The 17,701-nt window shown below is 37.4% G+C and overlaps 1 protein-coding gene across 5 annotated transcripts in view; it reads left to right on the forward strand.

Annotated features, from left to right (window-relative positions):
- Parp15 (poly(ADP-ribose) polymerase family member 15) overlaps window positions 1-12,274 on the forward strand; it is a 43,195-nt gene extending 30,921 nt beyond the window's left edge. For all 5 annotated transcript variants that reach the window (XM_020151620.2, XM_074073276.1, XM_074073278.1 and 2 more), the window contains 4 exons: window positions 3,186-3,392; window positions 3,931-4,064; window positions 9,271-9,445; window positions 9,748-12,274. In XM_020151620.2, the coding sequence (XP_020007209.2) occupies window positions 3,186-3,392; window positions 3,931-4,064; window positions 9,271-9,445; window positions 9,748-10,037 (806 nt within the window). In that variant the 3' untranslated portion in view covers window positions 10,038-12,274. The remainder of the gene's footprint in view (window positions 1-3,185; window positions 3,393-3,930; window positions 4,065-9,270; window positions 9,446-9,747) is intronic.
- The last annotated feature ends 5,427 nt before the right edge of the window (window positions 12,275-17,701 follow it).

Here is a 17,701-nt window from a genome sequence, read left to right on the forward strand (position 1 = left end):
ATGAATCCTAACTTGCTCCTCTATCCACTCCCCATAGAGAATATCAGTGCATCTTTCACTTGGTCTTCGCTAAATCCCACATGAACAGTTCCAACCCTCAGCTCCATAATTAGCCCTGTCTGTTGGCCTTTTGACTTCTCTGTGTAAAAGTCTCTAGAACCTAGTGAATCAACTCTCCACCTTCCTCCTTTCAGCCCATTTACTTCATTTGAGTTTCTTGTTTCTTGTTTTTAATCAAACTATGCTGATTGTGTGACTTTTCACATAGAATTATAATGGTTTGGGTTCACCATTAATTAGGGGTTCCCCTTCAAGTTCTGCCCCATGAATCAGGGTCACATGCATTGATGACAGATTTTTGCTTGGTTTCCAGTAAAGGGGACTGATCAGGAGAGGTGTGCTCTCTTAGGATAAAAGGGGACTGGCCAAGCAAGAGCGCACCCAGCGCTGAGCTCTCAGCCTGCTCTTCAAAAGTCATACTTTGACTGTCTTAGACTGGCATTCACGCTCTCCAAGAGAGTCATCCTTGTCCCTTTCTGGGTCTCCTTCCTTCCTTCCTTCCTTCCTTCCTTCTCTTTCTTTCCTCCTTCCTTTCTTCCTTTCTTCCTTCCTTCCTTCCTTCCTTCCTTCCTTCCTTTCCTTCCTTCCTTCCTTCCTTTCCTTCCTTCCTTCCTTCCTTCCTTCCTTCCTTCCTTCCTTCCTTCCTTCCTTCCTTCCTTCTTTCTTTCTTTCTTTCTTTCTTTCTTTCTTTCTTTCTTTCTTTCTTTCTTTCTTTCTTTCTTTCTTTCTTTCATTCTCATCCATTTATCTACGTATTAATCTTTTGTGGACACCCACCAATGGCTTCTCAGTCTCTGATTCCATCTGTCTTTTTCTATGAAATCTAATCTTGTGTTTCCTCCTTAAACTTCTTTGGTCCAAGAAAGCAGCAACCCAGGGGTAGCATTTATTGTCCTAAGGTAGTTCCTGGGCAGAGTCAAAAGAAGAAGCAAGGAAAGGAGACAGTTTTCATTTTGTATAAATATGTACACTTATTTCAGTATTTCTGGGTTACTGCCCAGTCTGTTTTATTTTCCACAAACCTGGGTGTACTGCTGGTCTGCACAAAGAAATCAGAATTATCAGATTCTCCTTGTTTGTTACTTTAGCTATCTTCATTACCATCTTAGCAGGTCTTTAGACCATCTCTTAGTAGTGAGTTGAATTGGGACAGTGAATAAGGCAGCATGTGACAATAAAGAAAACCTCTCTTCATTTGCAGATAGGGAGGGAACTTAAGATCAACAATACCTACAAATAACTCAAGCTCAACCCAAACACCAAACTCCCATTCACTACCCCCTCCATAACTTCCTTTTCTCTTATACCCCCAAACATCTAGAAAGCATCACTTTCCATCTGGAACCCTTGGCTCTATCCTGTCTATCACTTTTGTGTTTGTTAGCTCATTACTTAGCATTATTAAATATTTACATGCTTAGGCGTGGGCAACAAAAAGATGAGGTACAGCTGGTGGCATGGCACAGGTGGTAGAGCACCTACCTTGCAGCCTAATGCCCTGAGTCCAAACCCCAGCACTGCTTCATCCCCCCAAAAGAAAAAAGAAAAAGAAAAGATGACCTAGAAACAAATTCAGTCCACATCCTAGCCTCATGGGAAGATTTAGGCATGCACATTAACGACTGTGACATAGCACACACATGATATAATGAGGTATATAAGTCATGAAAAAGGGGGAGGGAAGAGTCAAGGATAAACCCTGTTGGTCACTAGGTTCTTTGACTTTACTTCCTAAATGTCTCCTGAGTCTCTATAGCTGACTCTCCATTTTGGTCTTCTTTCTTTAACATTTGTCTTTTTGCCTAAATTTCTATTACTTCTCAACTAGACTTGGATTCCCCACTATGGTGCTCCTCAACGCCTCCATATTTCTCTTTCTCAAAATATGGTCTGATCCCCTGTCTATGCCAGGCTGAACATATTGTGCCTGCTTCATTATTCTATATGGAATAGTCTTTCCCTAGATTTTCCATACTTGACCTATTGAACACATGTTCATTCCCATACATCACATCCTTTGTGGATAGGTGAGTATCCAGCCCAAGATGGGACATCGCAGATATTTGTTGAAAGTGGATCCATGTATCTGAATGCTTCCATTTAAACTCTTCCAAATACCATGGGAAAACTACAGCCTTGCAAAGGAGAATTTCCCTCTTTCTTTGATCATCTAATTAAGAAAAAAACTGAACAAACTCTCTTGATTAACTTTATATGGTGATTGTCTACATTCCCACAATTGTCTATGTAGCCAAGTCAAAGAAGTCTACTTTCATTTATTGCAATAGAGGTGAACACAATCAACACAATAATCCAAGTGGGAATATAGTCTATCAAACCAGGTTGGCCAGGGGACTTTTATATTCCCTACCATGTGACTTTGGCAGCTGCAGTTCGTGTGGGACCACTCCCCTGACTTTTGGAAAAGATCTTTTTGTGATCATACCTAGGCAGTGGCTTCCAAGGCTTGAGAAATATGATATGAAGCATGCTGGAGCTGAAAGTGGATCTGGTCATTGGTTATCTTGGGCCTTGGAGTAAGTTAAAATCTCACTGCGTATGGAAGAGAAACTTGCTGAAGGGTTAAGATAACAAAGAATTATAGATTATAGGAAGTAACTTACAGTACTGGGTGTCTTACAAAATTACCTTAGTTTAAATCAGGTCCCCAAATATATCTGGAAAATATGGATATACATGCATAAAATCAAGTGATAATGGAGCCAAACCCTTTTTTCCCCCAAGATTCTTGTTTCAACATACTTTAGCATCTTCTTCTTTTTACGTATCTTTTGAGGAGACTAGTGAGTCAAGAAGAAAAGTTACCTGCACTCTATAAAAGGAGGGATGGAACACAGAGAGGTGGAATCAGCTGTACAGGACAACGTGAATGTCATAAACCAGAAGTTAGGTTCCAGGGTCCTGTGCTGCAATGTTGGTTGTGGACATCCTGGAACAAAAACTCCCCACTGCAGTGTGCTGATTAATTGTTAGAAAGTTTACATTTGAGGAAAGAATAGGGGACTGTTATTTATTTACAGGAGGAATCCCTAATTTATTCCTGAGACTTTTCCAGTTGGATCTTTTTTCTTTTCTCCAATCATTTTTATTATTTGCTTTTGCAGGAAATGCCAGACAAGGCGCAGAGAAGATTGCTGAAGCCATAATTGATGCCATTAAAGAATTTAGCCAAAAAGGGTCAGTCCAGTCTGTTAAAAAAGTTAAAGTTGTTATCATTCTGCCACAAGTACTGACCATGTTTTGTGCCAGCATGAAAAAAAGAGAAAAGTTTCAGGTGTCTCCCCAGCCATCTGTGATGTCTAGCATTAAACGTGAGTTGCTTATTTTTATGAAATGCTTATTCCTAACATTGCTCTTTCATGAGAAATAGGTAACCGTCCCTTTCTCTTTAGCCTCTTTGGACTTTCAGGTCATCTCTCACTGAAGCTTATTAAATTCTGGCAGAGCAGAGGCTGACGGAAAATGCAGATGAGAGCCAGGAGTTCTCACATTTTAGCACAGTCAAAACTTAAGATCTAGGCACACAGTTTCTACCTCTGGAAATCCTGATTGGACAGATCTGGGGCTTTTCTTTTCTAGGGGTACTGGAAGCTAAATGCAGGGCCTTATACCTGCATGATCTACAACTGAGCTACATGCCCTAGTCTTTTTTTTTTTTTCAATAAGCATTCCAGTTGGTTCTGATGTGGATTGTCTATGGTTCATGATTTGAAAAACATTCCCCTAAAAAGATAAGGAACTTCTTGAACACAAAGAATTAGGAGATTGTAACACCAGAACCCAGATGCTATTTAGTTTTTCAAATCATCCCTGAAATGTGTGGGGAGCCCTCAAATGTCTACATTGCAGTTGAAATCCCTGCACACTGGAGTGACATGAAGCAACAGGATTTGTGTGTGGTCCAGCTGCACCCTGGTGATCCAGAATACAACACTGTGGCCAGAAAGTTTAATGAGACCTGCTCACGCTGTCATATAAAGAAGGTAAGCCTGCTGCTGACATGGCGTTTCCAAATTCAGTTTCAGTCTGTTGTTACACTTTTAAAATCAGGATTTGAACTTCTATGTAATTAGATTTTAGATTTTAAATTGTACTTGCATCACCATAATTTTGAAACATTAAGATTCTTGTGTCAATTAGTATAGTATAATAAAAGATAGAAATATGACATTAGAATATTAAAGAGATACATTATTTACTTTGTAAAGTGGTCTAATAAAATTCAAAGACATGGTTTCAAACTTAGATTTGATAACTAGCAAACACCACAAAGAGACACATGGAGACCCCTTAATCTGGATTCTGGTCTCTGGTCCCATGTGCACAGGCCACAAGTGCTTACTGTCTTGGAAGCTCAATGGCTCTTCCCTTGTCCATCTCAATTACTTTGGTATTTTCCATACTTAAACATTATTAAGAGTTCCCTTTGAAATTATGTTCTTTCTTGGCTTCTATGGAAATACACTTACATTTTTTATCTTTTTAAAACTAATTTCCTTATATTATCACTGGCATCTGTTTCTCCTCTAAACCCAAAATTCTTATTTCACATGCAATACTTACACTTTTGTATTCTGTCTATGTGCCTCACTAAGGAATGTTTTTTTGTGGTTGTTGTTGTTGTTTTGGTTTTTTACCTTTTTTTGACTTCAGCTGTTATTTCAATTATGGTAGTTCCCAAATCAATATCACCAATGTGGATCTTTGATTTGAGTTTCTAGAACATGCTAACAGTGGCCAAAAATATTCTAATTCTCTTTTCCATGCTGTATGCGTTTCTGACTTTCCCCCCACCATTTACTGAGATCTTTGTGTGCCTTCCCTCCATCCATAACAACAAGCCTGCCAATATGGCCTCGTTTTCTTTTTGCCCTTACTCTTTATTTGCACAGCTACCACTCTGTTTTTCCCTGTAGTTAATCACATATGATTCAAAATGATTCCTACAAAGATATATAATGTATGTTTAGATGAAGTGAATGGATAAAGAAAATTGCGTAGAGAGAAAAAGAAAGTAAGGAGAATTCAATAATAGAGAAGTGATACCAGTTAACGAGCAGATATAATCTGAAGGCTTCAACAGTTGTACGTGTGTCTCTGAGCTTCTTAATAGACAAAGCAATGAAATAAACACTCAGTTTCAAGACTCATAATGTCCATGATAAAAAAAGCAAAGCATTTGCTCAGGAGACTCTCAGCTCTTTACAATACTGAGATTGACTTATGAAAGATTGCTCCTGTGTATCAAGTACTGAGGAATATTCTTAACATCATTTTCACCATACATTCATTAGCAAACGTATGTCATTTTAAAAAACATCCTTTAATGCAAATAAGTTGAGCAAAACTAATGCCTGATTGAGGGAAGACAATTCTATGAAGAAGCACTATAGAACTGATAATTCTACTATCTTATATTCAATATGTATGTCTTATATCTTTATTATCTATACATATTCTATATGTATGTCTCTTTTTCTATAATTTTTGTTCCTAGTAAGAGTAATTTACTTGTTCGAGCATAGACTAAAATAAAATTGTTTTAAAATTCTGATACAGAAATTATTATTACCAGTATTTTATAATATAATATAATAATATAATATAATATCATAATAAAAAAGCAACGCCAGCTTTCTTCAGTTGTTGTGAGCATGGTGTGTCTTTTCCCATTCTTTTTCATCTTCTATAACTATATATTTAAGATGTGTCTCTTAAACACCCACAGAGTGGGAGAAAATATTTGTCAGCTATACATCAGACAAAGGACTGATAACCAGAATATATAGGGAACTTAAAAAACTAAATTCTCCCAAAACTAATGAACCAATAAAGAAATGGGCAAGTGAACTAAACAGAACTTTCTCAAAAGAAGAAATTCAAATGGCCAAAAAACATGAAAAAATGCTCACCATCTCTAGCAATAAAGAAAATGCAAATTAAAACCACACTAAGATTCCACCTCACCCCTGTTAGAATAGCCATCATTAGCAACACCACCACCAACAGGTGTTGGCGAGGATGCGGGGGAAAAAAGAACCCTCTTACACTGTTGGTGGGGATGTAAACTAGTACAACCACTCTGGAAAAAAATTTGGAGGCTACTTAAAAAGCTAGACATCGATCTACCATTTGATCCAGCAATACCACTCTTGGGGATATACCCAAAAGACTGTGACACAGGTTACTCCAGAGGCACCTGCACACCCATGTTTATTGCAGCACTATTCACAATAGCCAAGTTATGGAAACAGCCAAGATGCCCCACTACTGACGAATGGATTAAGAAAATGTGGTATCTATACACAATGGAATTTTATGCAGCCACGAAGAAGAACGAAATGTTATCATTCGCTGGTAAATGGATGGAATTGGAGAACATCATTCTGAGTGAGGTTAGCCTGGCCCAAAAGACCAAAAATTGTATGTTCTCCCTCATATGTGGACATTAGATCAAGGGCAAACACAACAAGGGTATTGGACTTTGAGTACATGATAAAAGCTTTAGCACACAAGGGAGGGGTGAGGATAGGTAAGACACCTAAAAAATTAGTTAGCATTTGTTGCCCTTAACGCAGAGAAACTAAAGCAGATACCTTAAAAGCAACTGAGGCCAATAGGAAAAGGGGACCAGGAACTAGAGAAAAGGTGAGATCAAAAAGAATTAACCTAGAAGGTAACACCCACGCACAGGAAATCAATGTGAGTCAACTCCCTGTATAGCTATCCTTATCTCAACCAGCAAAAACCCTTGTTCCTTCCTATTATGGCTTATACTCTCTCTACAACAAAATTAGAGATAAGAGCAAAATAGTTTCTGCCGGGTATCGAGGGGGTAGGGGGGAGAGGGAGGGGGCGGAGTGGGTGGTAAGGGAGGGAGTGGGGGCAGAGGGGAGAAATGACCCAAGCCTTGTATGCACATATGAATAAAAAAAAAAAAAGATGTGTCTCTTAGTAGTCCCATATACTTGAGGGTTTTTTTAATCTTTTAAAAAGATGTGTCTGGGTTTAAATATTCTGTATTAATCTTTGTTTTCTACTTCTCACTTCTGTTATTTGATCTTTTTCTCTTTTCCTTCCATCTTTTGTATTAAGTATTTCTATTATCCTACTTTATCCCCCTTCTAGATTGTTAGTTAAATATTCTACTATAATTCTTCTCTCGATTACTCTAGAAATGATAATGTTTACTTTTGACTTATTGACCTCTAATGTAAATCAGTATATTTATCATTTCCTAGATAATGCAATGTTCTTTGAAAGCTTTAAGCCCTATTTATCCTCCTTCTATACTTTGTACTACTTTAAAAATTTTTTTACTTTCCTACTACTGTACTTCACACTGCATTTCCTTCTGGAATCATTTTCTGTCTGGATTTAGTACTTCTTCTAATGCAGATCTAAGAGTGGAGAATTCACTCCAGTGTTTGAATAAAAATGTCTTTATATTTTCACCTTCATTCTTTGGAAGGTATTTTGGCTGGCTATATAAATCTTAATTGGAAGTTATTTTCGTTAGGTACTTTAAGGAAGTTATTCCACTATCTTCCAAATTTATTGTTTGATTTTATACTTTACTTCTCTCTGGAATCTTAACTTATCAAATCCTAGTTGCCTTCAAACAGACTTTTTTTTTCCCCAGCTTGTCTAGTCGTTGTTGGTGAGAAGGTTGATCTGATATAAGTAACCTACCAAAGCCAAAACCTTGTTGCTAATCATAATCTACTAAACAAAGTGTAAGATTTATTTGCAAAGTATTTTGGTGTTCGATTTTGATCCAATTAGGATTAGAATGACATTACTATGTTCAAAGTTTACTTGAAATAATCTTTATTGTGGGGCTGAGAATTGAACCCAGGACCTCACACATGCTAAGCATGTACCCTATCACTGAACTACACCCATAGCCCTGTAAAAAATATTGTGTGTGTGTGTTTTAAATTTTAAAAATGCAAGAAACAGCCTTCTTAAATTTTAGAATTATAAGACTAAATTGAGAACAGTTTCCAAATTCTAAGAAAAAACTTTTTTTTTTTTGCAGTACTGGGATTTGAACTCCAGGCCTACCAGCCCTTTTTGGTGATCAGTTTTTTTCAAGATAGGGTCTCTCAAACTATTTGCCTGGGCTCAAACTGTGATCCTCCAGATCTCTGCCTCCTGAGAAGCTAGGATTACAGGCACGAGTGCCTGGCAGAAAAAAAAAAAAACTTTAATTTAAAAAAAATTGAGTTAAGTAAACAAAATTTGAGGTAAATGCAAAGAAAATTTTTGTAGTTGAAAGACTAAAAACTGTAAGTAAAGCATAAGAGGAAAAAATAATGTAAATGTCATAAATAAGATCACCAAATATGTGATAATGTTGAGACTATGAACTACATCTTTGTCTAAATAAAAAATAAAAAATTCAAAATTAAACAGCAGCAACAGAAAGAACCCCATGAAGACAGGTAATAGTGTTAGACCCTAGACATCTATAGAATGGAAAAAGATTCTGATAGCATGGAACCTTTTACCTTTAATGTGAGGTACCCAATCAGTTTTATCCACTCTTCATTCCTCTCAGAACAGATCTGTGAAATTTCTACATTGGTTTGGTTATTAGAGAAATTTGAAAACTGATCTATAATCCAGATCCCAGGCAGTTTTCACCACTGCTCTGGAGAGCAGTGAGCTTCATCCAGGCCTGACCAATTTGGTCTATAGCCAGATGCCCTCAAATCAGAATTCATACCTCCACTTGTCCAACTGGGCCACAGACTAGTGTTCTATTAATTACTTTATAGTACCTCTTTCACTCTTAAAACATGGGCAGCTCAAGCAGTATCCTAGGAGGATCGGGGTGGCAAGAGGTAAAGTGATAGGGAGAGATAGACAGCATCAGGTGTAGTTACTGAAGAGGAGCAGTCTCAGCAGACTTCACATAATGACTACTTAGGATCCTGGACTCTCGTGTTCTGCATGAAAGATGCTAAAAAAATTAAATCAACATTTGCCCCAATGCCTGTGTTTATGAAACACTGGATATGAAAAGATTTCTAAATAGAGAAAGCTATAATCAAACCTATGGAATTAGCTATTGTGTGTAGGTTTTTATTTTTTTTTTTAACAAAAATCAGCAATCATGTTGTTTCCTGTACTTCTGCAAGTGTTCTAGGCCCTAAAAGAATATTTTTCTTTATTAATCTGTAGATTGAAAGGATCCAGAATCCAGATCTCTGGAACTGCTACCAAGCAAAGAAAAAAACCATGGATGCCAAGAATGGCCACAAAATGAATGAGAAGCAACTCTTCCATGGGACAGATGCTGGCTCAGTGCCACATGTCAATAAAAATGGCTTCAACCGCAGCTACGCTGGAAAGAACGGTAAGGAAGGGAGTAATCTGGCTGCTGTGAATGAAGTGTCAGCCCTGAGAACCCAAGCTGGCTAGGGACAGTGTGGATGCACTGTTTCTCCTACACTAGGCGGCCAGTGGGTAGCCCAAGTTTCAGGCAGGATTCACTGACTGGCCCTCAGAAGTGGAATATTTGCTTCTTAAAAATGAAACAAACACACACAAAATGTTTAAACTGAACATGCTTTTTACATTGTTTGGTATATTGGGTCAACCTATCAAATGTTACACTACACAGAAATTTATTAAAATGTTTTTTTTTTCTCTCCACAGCTGTGTGTTATGGAAAGGGAACCTATTTTGCTGTAAACGCCAATTATTCTGCCAATGACACATACTCCAGACCAGATGTAAATGGGAAAAAGCATATGTATTACGTACGTGTGCTCACTGGATGTTTTACAAGAGGACACCGGTCGTACATTGTGCCTCCTGCAAAGGACCCTCAAAATCCTACTGTCCTCTATGACAGCGTTGTAGATAATGAAGCTAATCCAACATTATTTGTGATATTCTATGACTACCAAGCCTACCCAGAGTACCTTATTACTTTTAGATGCTAACATTTTGGGGTTCCTTCCCAAAAGATGTGTTCATTTGTAAGACAACCATTTTTCTTTCTTAATAGCTTTTTCTAAGATCAAAAGATCCTTCTTTGTCGCTGAAATCAGGTACCTGAGTTTCTCTTTCATAGTAAAAATGAACCAATCTTGAGAGCTAATAAATTTAATTATTTAAATCAGACACCACAGTTAGAACTGTGTGTCCACAAATGTGGCCATCAAATCTGTGAGGAAAGAACGGTTTTCTATTTTCAGGAAGAAGAGAAAGCACAGCCATGCAATACCAGCTGCCACTTGTGGAAGGGAATAGCTGGAATCACGTCAGGGTGCCAAAGTACTGTGGGGAGCTCAGTATCACAATGTGGGTAGGGCTTGAACAGATTCCATACAATGAGCTTCATTCTTCACAAACTGCCCATGTGTGTGGGCTGGACAGCTCCAGCCAAGACTCTGGGACTACAGTGCACTTGCCCCTTGCACAAATCATCTCCTAAAGTGCAGCTTGTGGTCTGGGTGAATTGTCCCATGGAACCATGCAGCACAGAAGCCCTGGCTCTAATTGCCAGAGGGTTCTTTCTAATGTTGAACCCAAATTTGCCTCCTTATGTCTATTCATTAGTCTTCATGCATCTCTGTGAAAACACTGGGATGATGCCTGCTACATCTTCAATGGAAATCCTTCTACTGTGTTAAAATTAATGAACTCTGTGGTTATTAAATAATGTTTTTCCCTTGACACCCAAACTTTTGATGATTTTAAAGTCTTGTGTATAAAAAAAGCAAAGGAACTAAGTGATCATGTTACTAATATGCTAATTCAGTATGTATTGGATGGCAAAGTTGTTCTTTTTTTTAATTCCTCAGCTAAAGTTCATGTTCAAACACCATTTTATTGAGCACCTAGATTGTGCCAGGTCATAAAAAGGTGCTTTTACATGCATTATTTTATTCCCAAACACTCCTATAGGCAGCTATAGGCAGGAACTATAGCTACATTTTAAGGCTGAGGAGAAATGCTCAGAATGCAGGAAGCTTCCTTGCCTGAGGTCACCTAGGCAGGGACCCCTCATAGCCAACAACTGAGTCTTCATGCCTGTGATGTCAAGCCCTTTGCTGTTCCCCTACAGAACATGGTCTCCAAATTGGTATCACCTCAGATGATCTGTAAAACTCTCCACATTTCCTTATTTGTTTTTGTTTTTTCCTTCGGCTTTGGTTTCCATGCCTCTCCTCACTAGGAATTCTGTAGGCTAAGAAGCCAGAATTGATGCTGCTGTTGAACAAGCACAGATGACACATTCTGTCACTAGAGGGTGCTAGGAGGATTAGGGCACCGTACCTTCAAGTGGAGGAGAGCAAGGGGACCACTTTGCTGCTTCACTGACACAGAGGTCTTGAAACTTCTCCTGCTACTGCTGTTTGTTTACAAGTGGATTGGCAAAGACTTATGACTTACAAGTGGCTTGCTAGCCATTGGCCATCTGAACTCAGCATTAATAGTGATGTAAGAAACTGGAATGAAAATGAGAGCCTTGTTATTATTTGCTTCTGTTCTCCAGTGGTTTGTTAACTCAGAGCAAGTCCGAATAGCAGGGTGTGTATACTGAAGAAAAGTGATATAGTCAGTAAATATTACAATTATCCTCAGTCTAAATAAATGTCAAATATGTCATTTTCCTCCTTTTTTAGTAAAATTACTTCACATATGTCACTTGGTAAAAACATCTTCCTTCTAAAGGGCAAAAACAGGAGAGTTTAATAGTAAATAGTGGCCACAACTGAGAAAAAGCCACAACTAAACATGGCATACTCAAGAGACATGTAGAATACTGATATGAGGTTGGAAATTATAGGAAGAGCCTGATCCAGTGTGGCTCAGTCAGTCTGGAAGGAATACTGACCCCAGCAAGTGTCCCTGCTCAAAGCAATCCCATTTTAAGCCTGTGATAGGTCCTCATGGCTTACTACAGAGACAGAGATCTTTAAACCTTTTCAGCATTTGACTTTCCTGAAGCGTTTACTGAAGTTGCCAGCTGTGGCCCATCCCAAGGGAAGCAGAATCTTCAGCACTGAAGTGGTGCCCACGAATCTGCACTTCAGTAAGCACCTCAAATGATTCTGATGGCCCTGACACCAGGGTCCCCCAGGATGTTCATTGGCCCTAGGCACTTCTGACTTTGTAGGCCACTTAGTGCATGAACAATAAAACTGTACCTTGCAATGGCATTTTTACCAACTTGAATGCAATATAGGGTGGATAATATTTTTTTATTTTAAAAGAAATGAAAATATTTTTGTGAACCCCTAAAAGCATCACAGACTGGGGCCATTGTGTCTACTGACCAAATGGAAATGACAGCCCTGCTGACTGCCACCTTGACACTGTGACATTAGGCCCCTGGTTGAGCTTGTATTCTTTAACTCCTTTGGCCTCTGGAGGATCAATGCATTCATTTACCACTTAGGCATACTCATTGGTGAGATGCAGTGTGAAGTGGGAACCAGCTGGTGTGGTAAGCAACAGCCTTCCCTTCCCTGTCTTGTTCTCATACTCACTATGCCTTATTGAAGACAGCCAGGACTTCCTGCTGTCTCATAATCACTTCCATCTCTGCGAAATCAGGAAATTATCTCCCATCACCCATTTATACTAGATATCCATTTTCACCAACGTTTTAACTTTCTTCCCAGGTCTCTGCATGTCAGACCATTACCTCTAACCGAAGGCTTTCTCTTAGAAGAGCATTCATTTTTCTGACCTGCAGCTACACTAAGTACATTTTATATCAGTTCCAGTACATAGGCAAAATTTTTAAAAAGCCTTATGATAAATGTACTTAGACCAAAATAATATTTTCCTGAAAATTTTCAGGAAATCATGCTTACTTTTACTATTGTAATCAATGGAAATTATGTAGGTGGTTTTGAATATTTGAAGAATTTTGAGGTTATTTGTTCTTTTCCATTCTATTCCATGCTGATCTTGCTCACTAAATTGATTATACGATTCACTAATTATTCACACACAGCAAGCAATAATCCCTTTGGCCACAACATACTCGGCTCCAATGCACTTAATGGAGTATTTCCAACAAAGTATCCTTTTCATCTGCTTACTCAAATATTTAATGAGCATCTGTGATGTATTGAGCACTGATCAAAGCTCTGTGAATGTAGCAGTGAATCACATAAAAATCCTCATGAAGTTACATTTCTATTGGGAAATATAGACCATGATCAAATAAATTGAGATTTAAAAAAAAGCAAATTTTTAGCATTTGGCTCTGTGCCTGTTGGCTTAAAAGGGAGAATAAAGTCTTTTTTCATTATATATTCTCTTCTGTCATTAATAACAAGCTCAGTCATAGAAGCAATGAGTATATCATTGGCAGAACCATAACTTTAAAAATTCATTTTATTTTTGATTTCTAGTACATTAATATGAGGGGATTTCATTGTGATGATTTCATACATGAGCATAGTATACCTTGAACACGATCACCCCCTCCACTATACTCCATTGTATTTCCATTCCCCCTCACCATTTTCTCCCCACTTCCAAACTGTGTTTGGTGAGTTTATGTCGTCTTCATTATGCATCCAGCTTACTTCATCCTCTTCACCCTTAATATCCTTTTCTTTCCCTCTTCCACCTCTGCTGATTTCCCTAGACAGTTCCCTGTATGTATTCATGTATTGTCACCATCACCACCATCATCACCACCATCATTTTAAGTCTAGGGTTCCTTTTTCCTGCATCCTAACTACCATTTGCTGTTTGTTTCCTTTGATGATTGCCAATCTGTCTGGGGTGAGATGAATCTTGGTAGAGTCTTTATTAGTATTTCCTTTACCACTAAGGATTTTGAACATTGCTTCATGATTTATTAGCCATTTGTATTTCTTCTTCTGAGAATTATCTGTTCATTTCATTTGCTCATTTATTAAATGGATAATTTGCTCTTATGCTGTTTAGTTTTTTGAGCTCTTTGTATATTCTGGATATTAATCCCTTACCTGTTGACTTTCTCCCATTCTGTGGGTTGTCTCTTGATTCTGGTAACTGGTTTTTTTTTTGACTTGTAGAAACTTTTTACTTCAATTCAGTCCCACTTGTTACTTCTTGCTCTTATTTCATTGGCAATTGGTGTTCTATTCAGAAAGTAATGTAGGCCTGTATCTTCCAGATTCTTCCCTATTTTTTCCTGTAGTAGTTTCAATGTTTCAGATCTTACATTAAGGTCTTCAATCCATTTAGGGTTGATTTTTGTACAAAATGAGAGATAATGGTCTAGTTTCAGTCTTCTGGATTAGATAACTAGTTTTCCTAGTACTGAACCTTAACTGGGAGCGATGGGAGATGCAGAAAGGACAAAGGACATGCAGACATGCAGAAAGTTAGGATCAGGTGTATTGGATGCTCAGATGGTGACGCACAACAGCCTCATTGCTCCTTTACTTCTCTTTACTCTGCTTCTTTTCTCTATCTTCATTTTTTAAGGCCTTACTCCTTTACAATTCTTTAAAACCTTGTCTCTAAGGTCTTTTTTTTAAAACCTTGCTTTTTTTGCATTCTTTAAAGTCTCTTTCCTTAGACTTGCTCTGTCCCATGTTTTCTTTAATCTCTCTTAAAGTCTTGGTGCTCAGACTTGCACTCTTCCATGTTCCCTTTAATCTCTCTTAAAGACTTTGCCCACAGATTTGCAGACAAACAACAGCAGCTGCATCTAAAAACTGCATTAGCATAACTCTTAAAGTCTCAGTCCTTAGACTTACACTGTCCCATGTTCTCTTTAGCTTTTCTTTTGCTTAGCTTTTCTAAAGCTTATGTATATAGTTCTCAGTGCAGAAAGCTGCTCTGGTGGAGACACACCAGCCAGTGTCAGTGGCAGCCAATCAAACAGCCTTGCATCCTCCTTCAGCAAGTCTTTTATACCCAGTAGTAAACAAGGAGGTGGAGCAACAGTTCTCTGGGAGGGGCATGACATTGTAACAAGAGAAACCTGTGTTCCTACTTCTCTGAATGTAAACAACTTAAGAAAAACAGCTGAGCTGCATTCTGTATCACTCTGTTCTGTGGCTGGGGCCATGCCAAACTCAGCCTGTTGTTGAACACAACTGCACTTATGACAAGTTCTCATAAGCTTCTCATAATCCACTCCCCACAGTTTTTTTTTTAACATTTTTGGTCTTCTATTCTGTTTCATCAGTCTACATGTCTGTCTTCTGCCAGTACTGTGCTGTTTTTGTTACTTTGGCTCTATAGTATAATTTGAAGTCATATTGTGATACCTCCAAGCATTGTTCTTTTTGCTCAAAATTGCTTTTGATATTCAGGGTCTTTTATTCTAGGATTTATTTTCTATTTCTGTGAAGAATGACATTGAGGTTTTGATGGGCATTGCATTGAATCTATAGATTGCATTTGGTAATATAGCCATTTTCATGATATTAATTTTGTCTGTCAATTCATAAACATGGGAGCTTTTCCCTCTTCTGGTGTCTTTTTAAAATTTCTTTCTTCAAAGTTTTATAGTTTTCATTATAGAGGTCTTTTACCTCTTTGGTTAAGTTTATACCTAGATATTTTATTTTTTAGAAGCCACTATGAATGGAATTGTTTTCCTGATTGCTTTCTCAGCCTGTTCATTACTGATATGTAAAAAAGCTACTGATTTTGATGTGTTAATTTTATGTTCTGCTACATTGCCAAAAGTATTTATTGGATCTAGGTGAAAGCTTTGGGGTTTGTTAGGTACAGAACCACCTCATCTATGAATATGGATAATTTGACTTCTTCCTTCCATATTTGAATCCATTTTATTTCTTTCTCTTGCTTTATTGCTCTGACTAGGAATTTTATTACTGTTTAAATAAGGATCAGGAGAATATACACTCTTGTCTTGTTCCTGACTTTAGAGAAAATAGTTTCAGTTTTTCTCCTAGTTAGCGTAAGGTTGGCTATAGTTTTGTCATTTATAGCCTTTATTATGTTGAGCTATGTTCCTTCTATTTCTAGTTTCTTCAGAACTTTCATCATGAAAGGACGTTGAATTTTGTCAAAGGCTTTTTCTGCATCAATTGAGATGATCATGGACTCTTGTCCTTGATTCTGTTTATGTGCTGTATTTCATTTATTGATTTACGTATGTTGAACCATCCTTGCATCGCTAGGATGAAGCCAAGTGGATTGTAGTGTATAATCTTTTTAATGTGCTTTGAATTTGGTTCACAAGTATTTTACTGAGAATTTTTATGTCTTTATTACTTAAAGAGATTGGTCTATACTTCTCTTTTTTTGTTGTTGTGTCCTTGTCTACTTTTGAGATGAGTGTAATACTGGCTTCATAGAATGAGTTTGGTGGTGTTCTTTCCCTTTTTATTTCATGGAAAACTTTGAAGAATCTTGGTGTTAATTCTTCTTTAAAGGTCTGGTAGAATTCAGCAGTAAATCCATCAGGTCGTAGGCTTTTCTTTGCTAAGAGACTCTCACTGTTTCAATCTCATTGCTTGTTATAATTCTATTTAAGAGGTTTATATCCTCTTGGTTCAATTTGTTACATCAAATGCATCTAGAAATTTATCTATTTCTCCTAGATTTTCCAGATTGTTTAAATATAAGTTTTCAAAGTATTCCTTCATGATCTTCTAAATTTCAATGATATTTGTTGCAATAACCCCCTTTTCATCTCTAATGTTATTAATTTGGGTAATTCCCCTTCTCCTTTTAGTGAGATTAACTAAAGGTTTATCAATTTTACTAATGCTTCCAAAGAATCAACTTTTTGTTTCATTGGTTCTTTGCATAGTTTTGGTCTCTATTTTATTAGTTTCTGACCTAATTTTAATTGTTTCTTCCATCTGCTAATTTTGGGTTTGGTATGTTCTCGTTTTTCTAGGAGCTTGATGTGCATCATTACGATATTTATTTGAGATCTCTCTCAAATAAATACTTAATGCATTCATAGCTATAAACTTTCCTTTTAGCATTTACTTTGCTATATCCCAATGATTTTGGTACATTGTGCTTTCATTTTCATTAGATTCTAGAAACTTTCATATTTCCTCCTTTATTTCTTCTATGTTCCACTGTTTATTGAACAATGTGTTGTTTAGCTCCATGTTTTTGCATATTTTCTCTAGGTTTTTTTTTCTGTTAAGTTCTAGTTTTGTTCCATTATTGTCTTTTAGGATATGGGGAGTTTTTTCAATTTTTTAATATTTGCTAAGGTACCATTTATTTTGGGGAAAGTTCCACGGGCTACTGAGAAGAAAGCATATTGTGCAGCTGCTGGATGAAAAATGCTGTAGATGTCTGTAAAGACCATTTGGTGTAGAGTGTCATTCTCTGTTGACTTTTTTTATCCTATCTGTTGATGAAAGTGAGATACTGAAGTCTTCCAATATTATTGTGCATTTTTTTGTAAGACTTAGGGCTTTGTGCTTGTGAAGTAGGCGCTTGCAAAGCAGTTGTTCTACCACATGAGCCATACCTTCAGTCCATTTTTTGCTCTGGTTATTTTGGAGATTGCGGTCTTACAAACTATTTTCCCTGGCTGGCTTTGAACCATGATCCTCCTGATCTCAGCCTCCAAGTAGCTAAGATTACAGGCATGAGCCACTTGTACCTGGCTATCTGTGTTTTTAAATCTAGTTTTTTTTTT

The sequence above is a fragment of the Castor canadensis genome, chromosome 5, assembly GCF_047511655.1.
Source record: "Castor canadensis chromosome 5, mCasCan1.hap1v2, whole genome shotgun sequence".
NCBI lineage: Eukaryota > Metazoa > Chordata > Mammalia > Rodentia > Castoridae > Castor > Castor canadensis.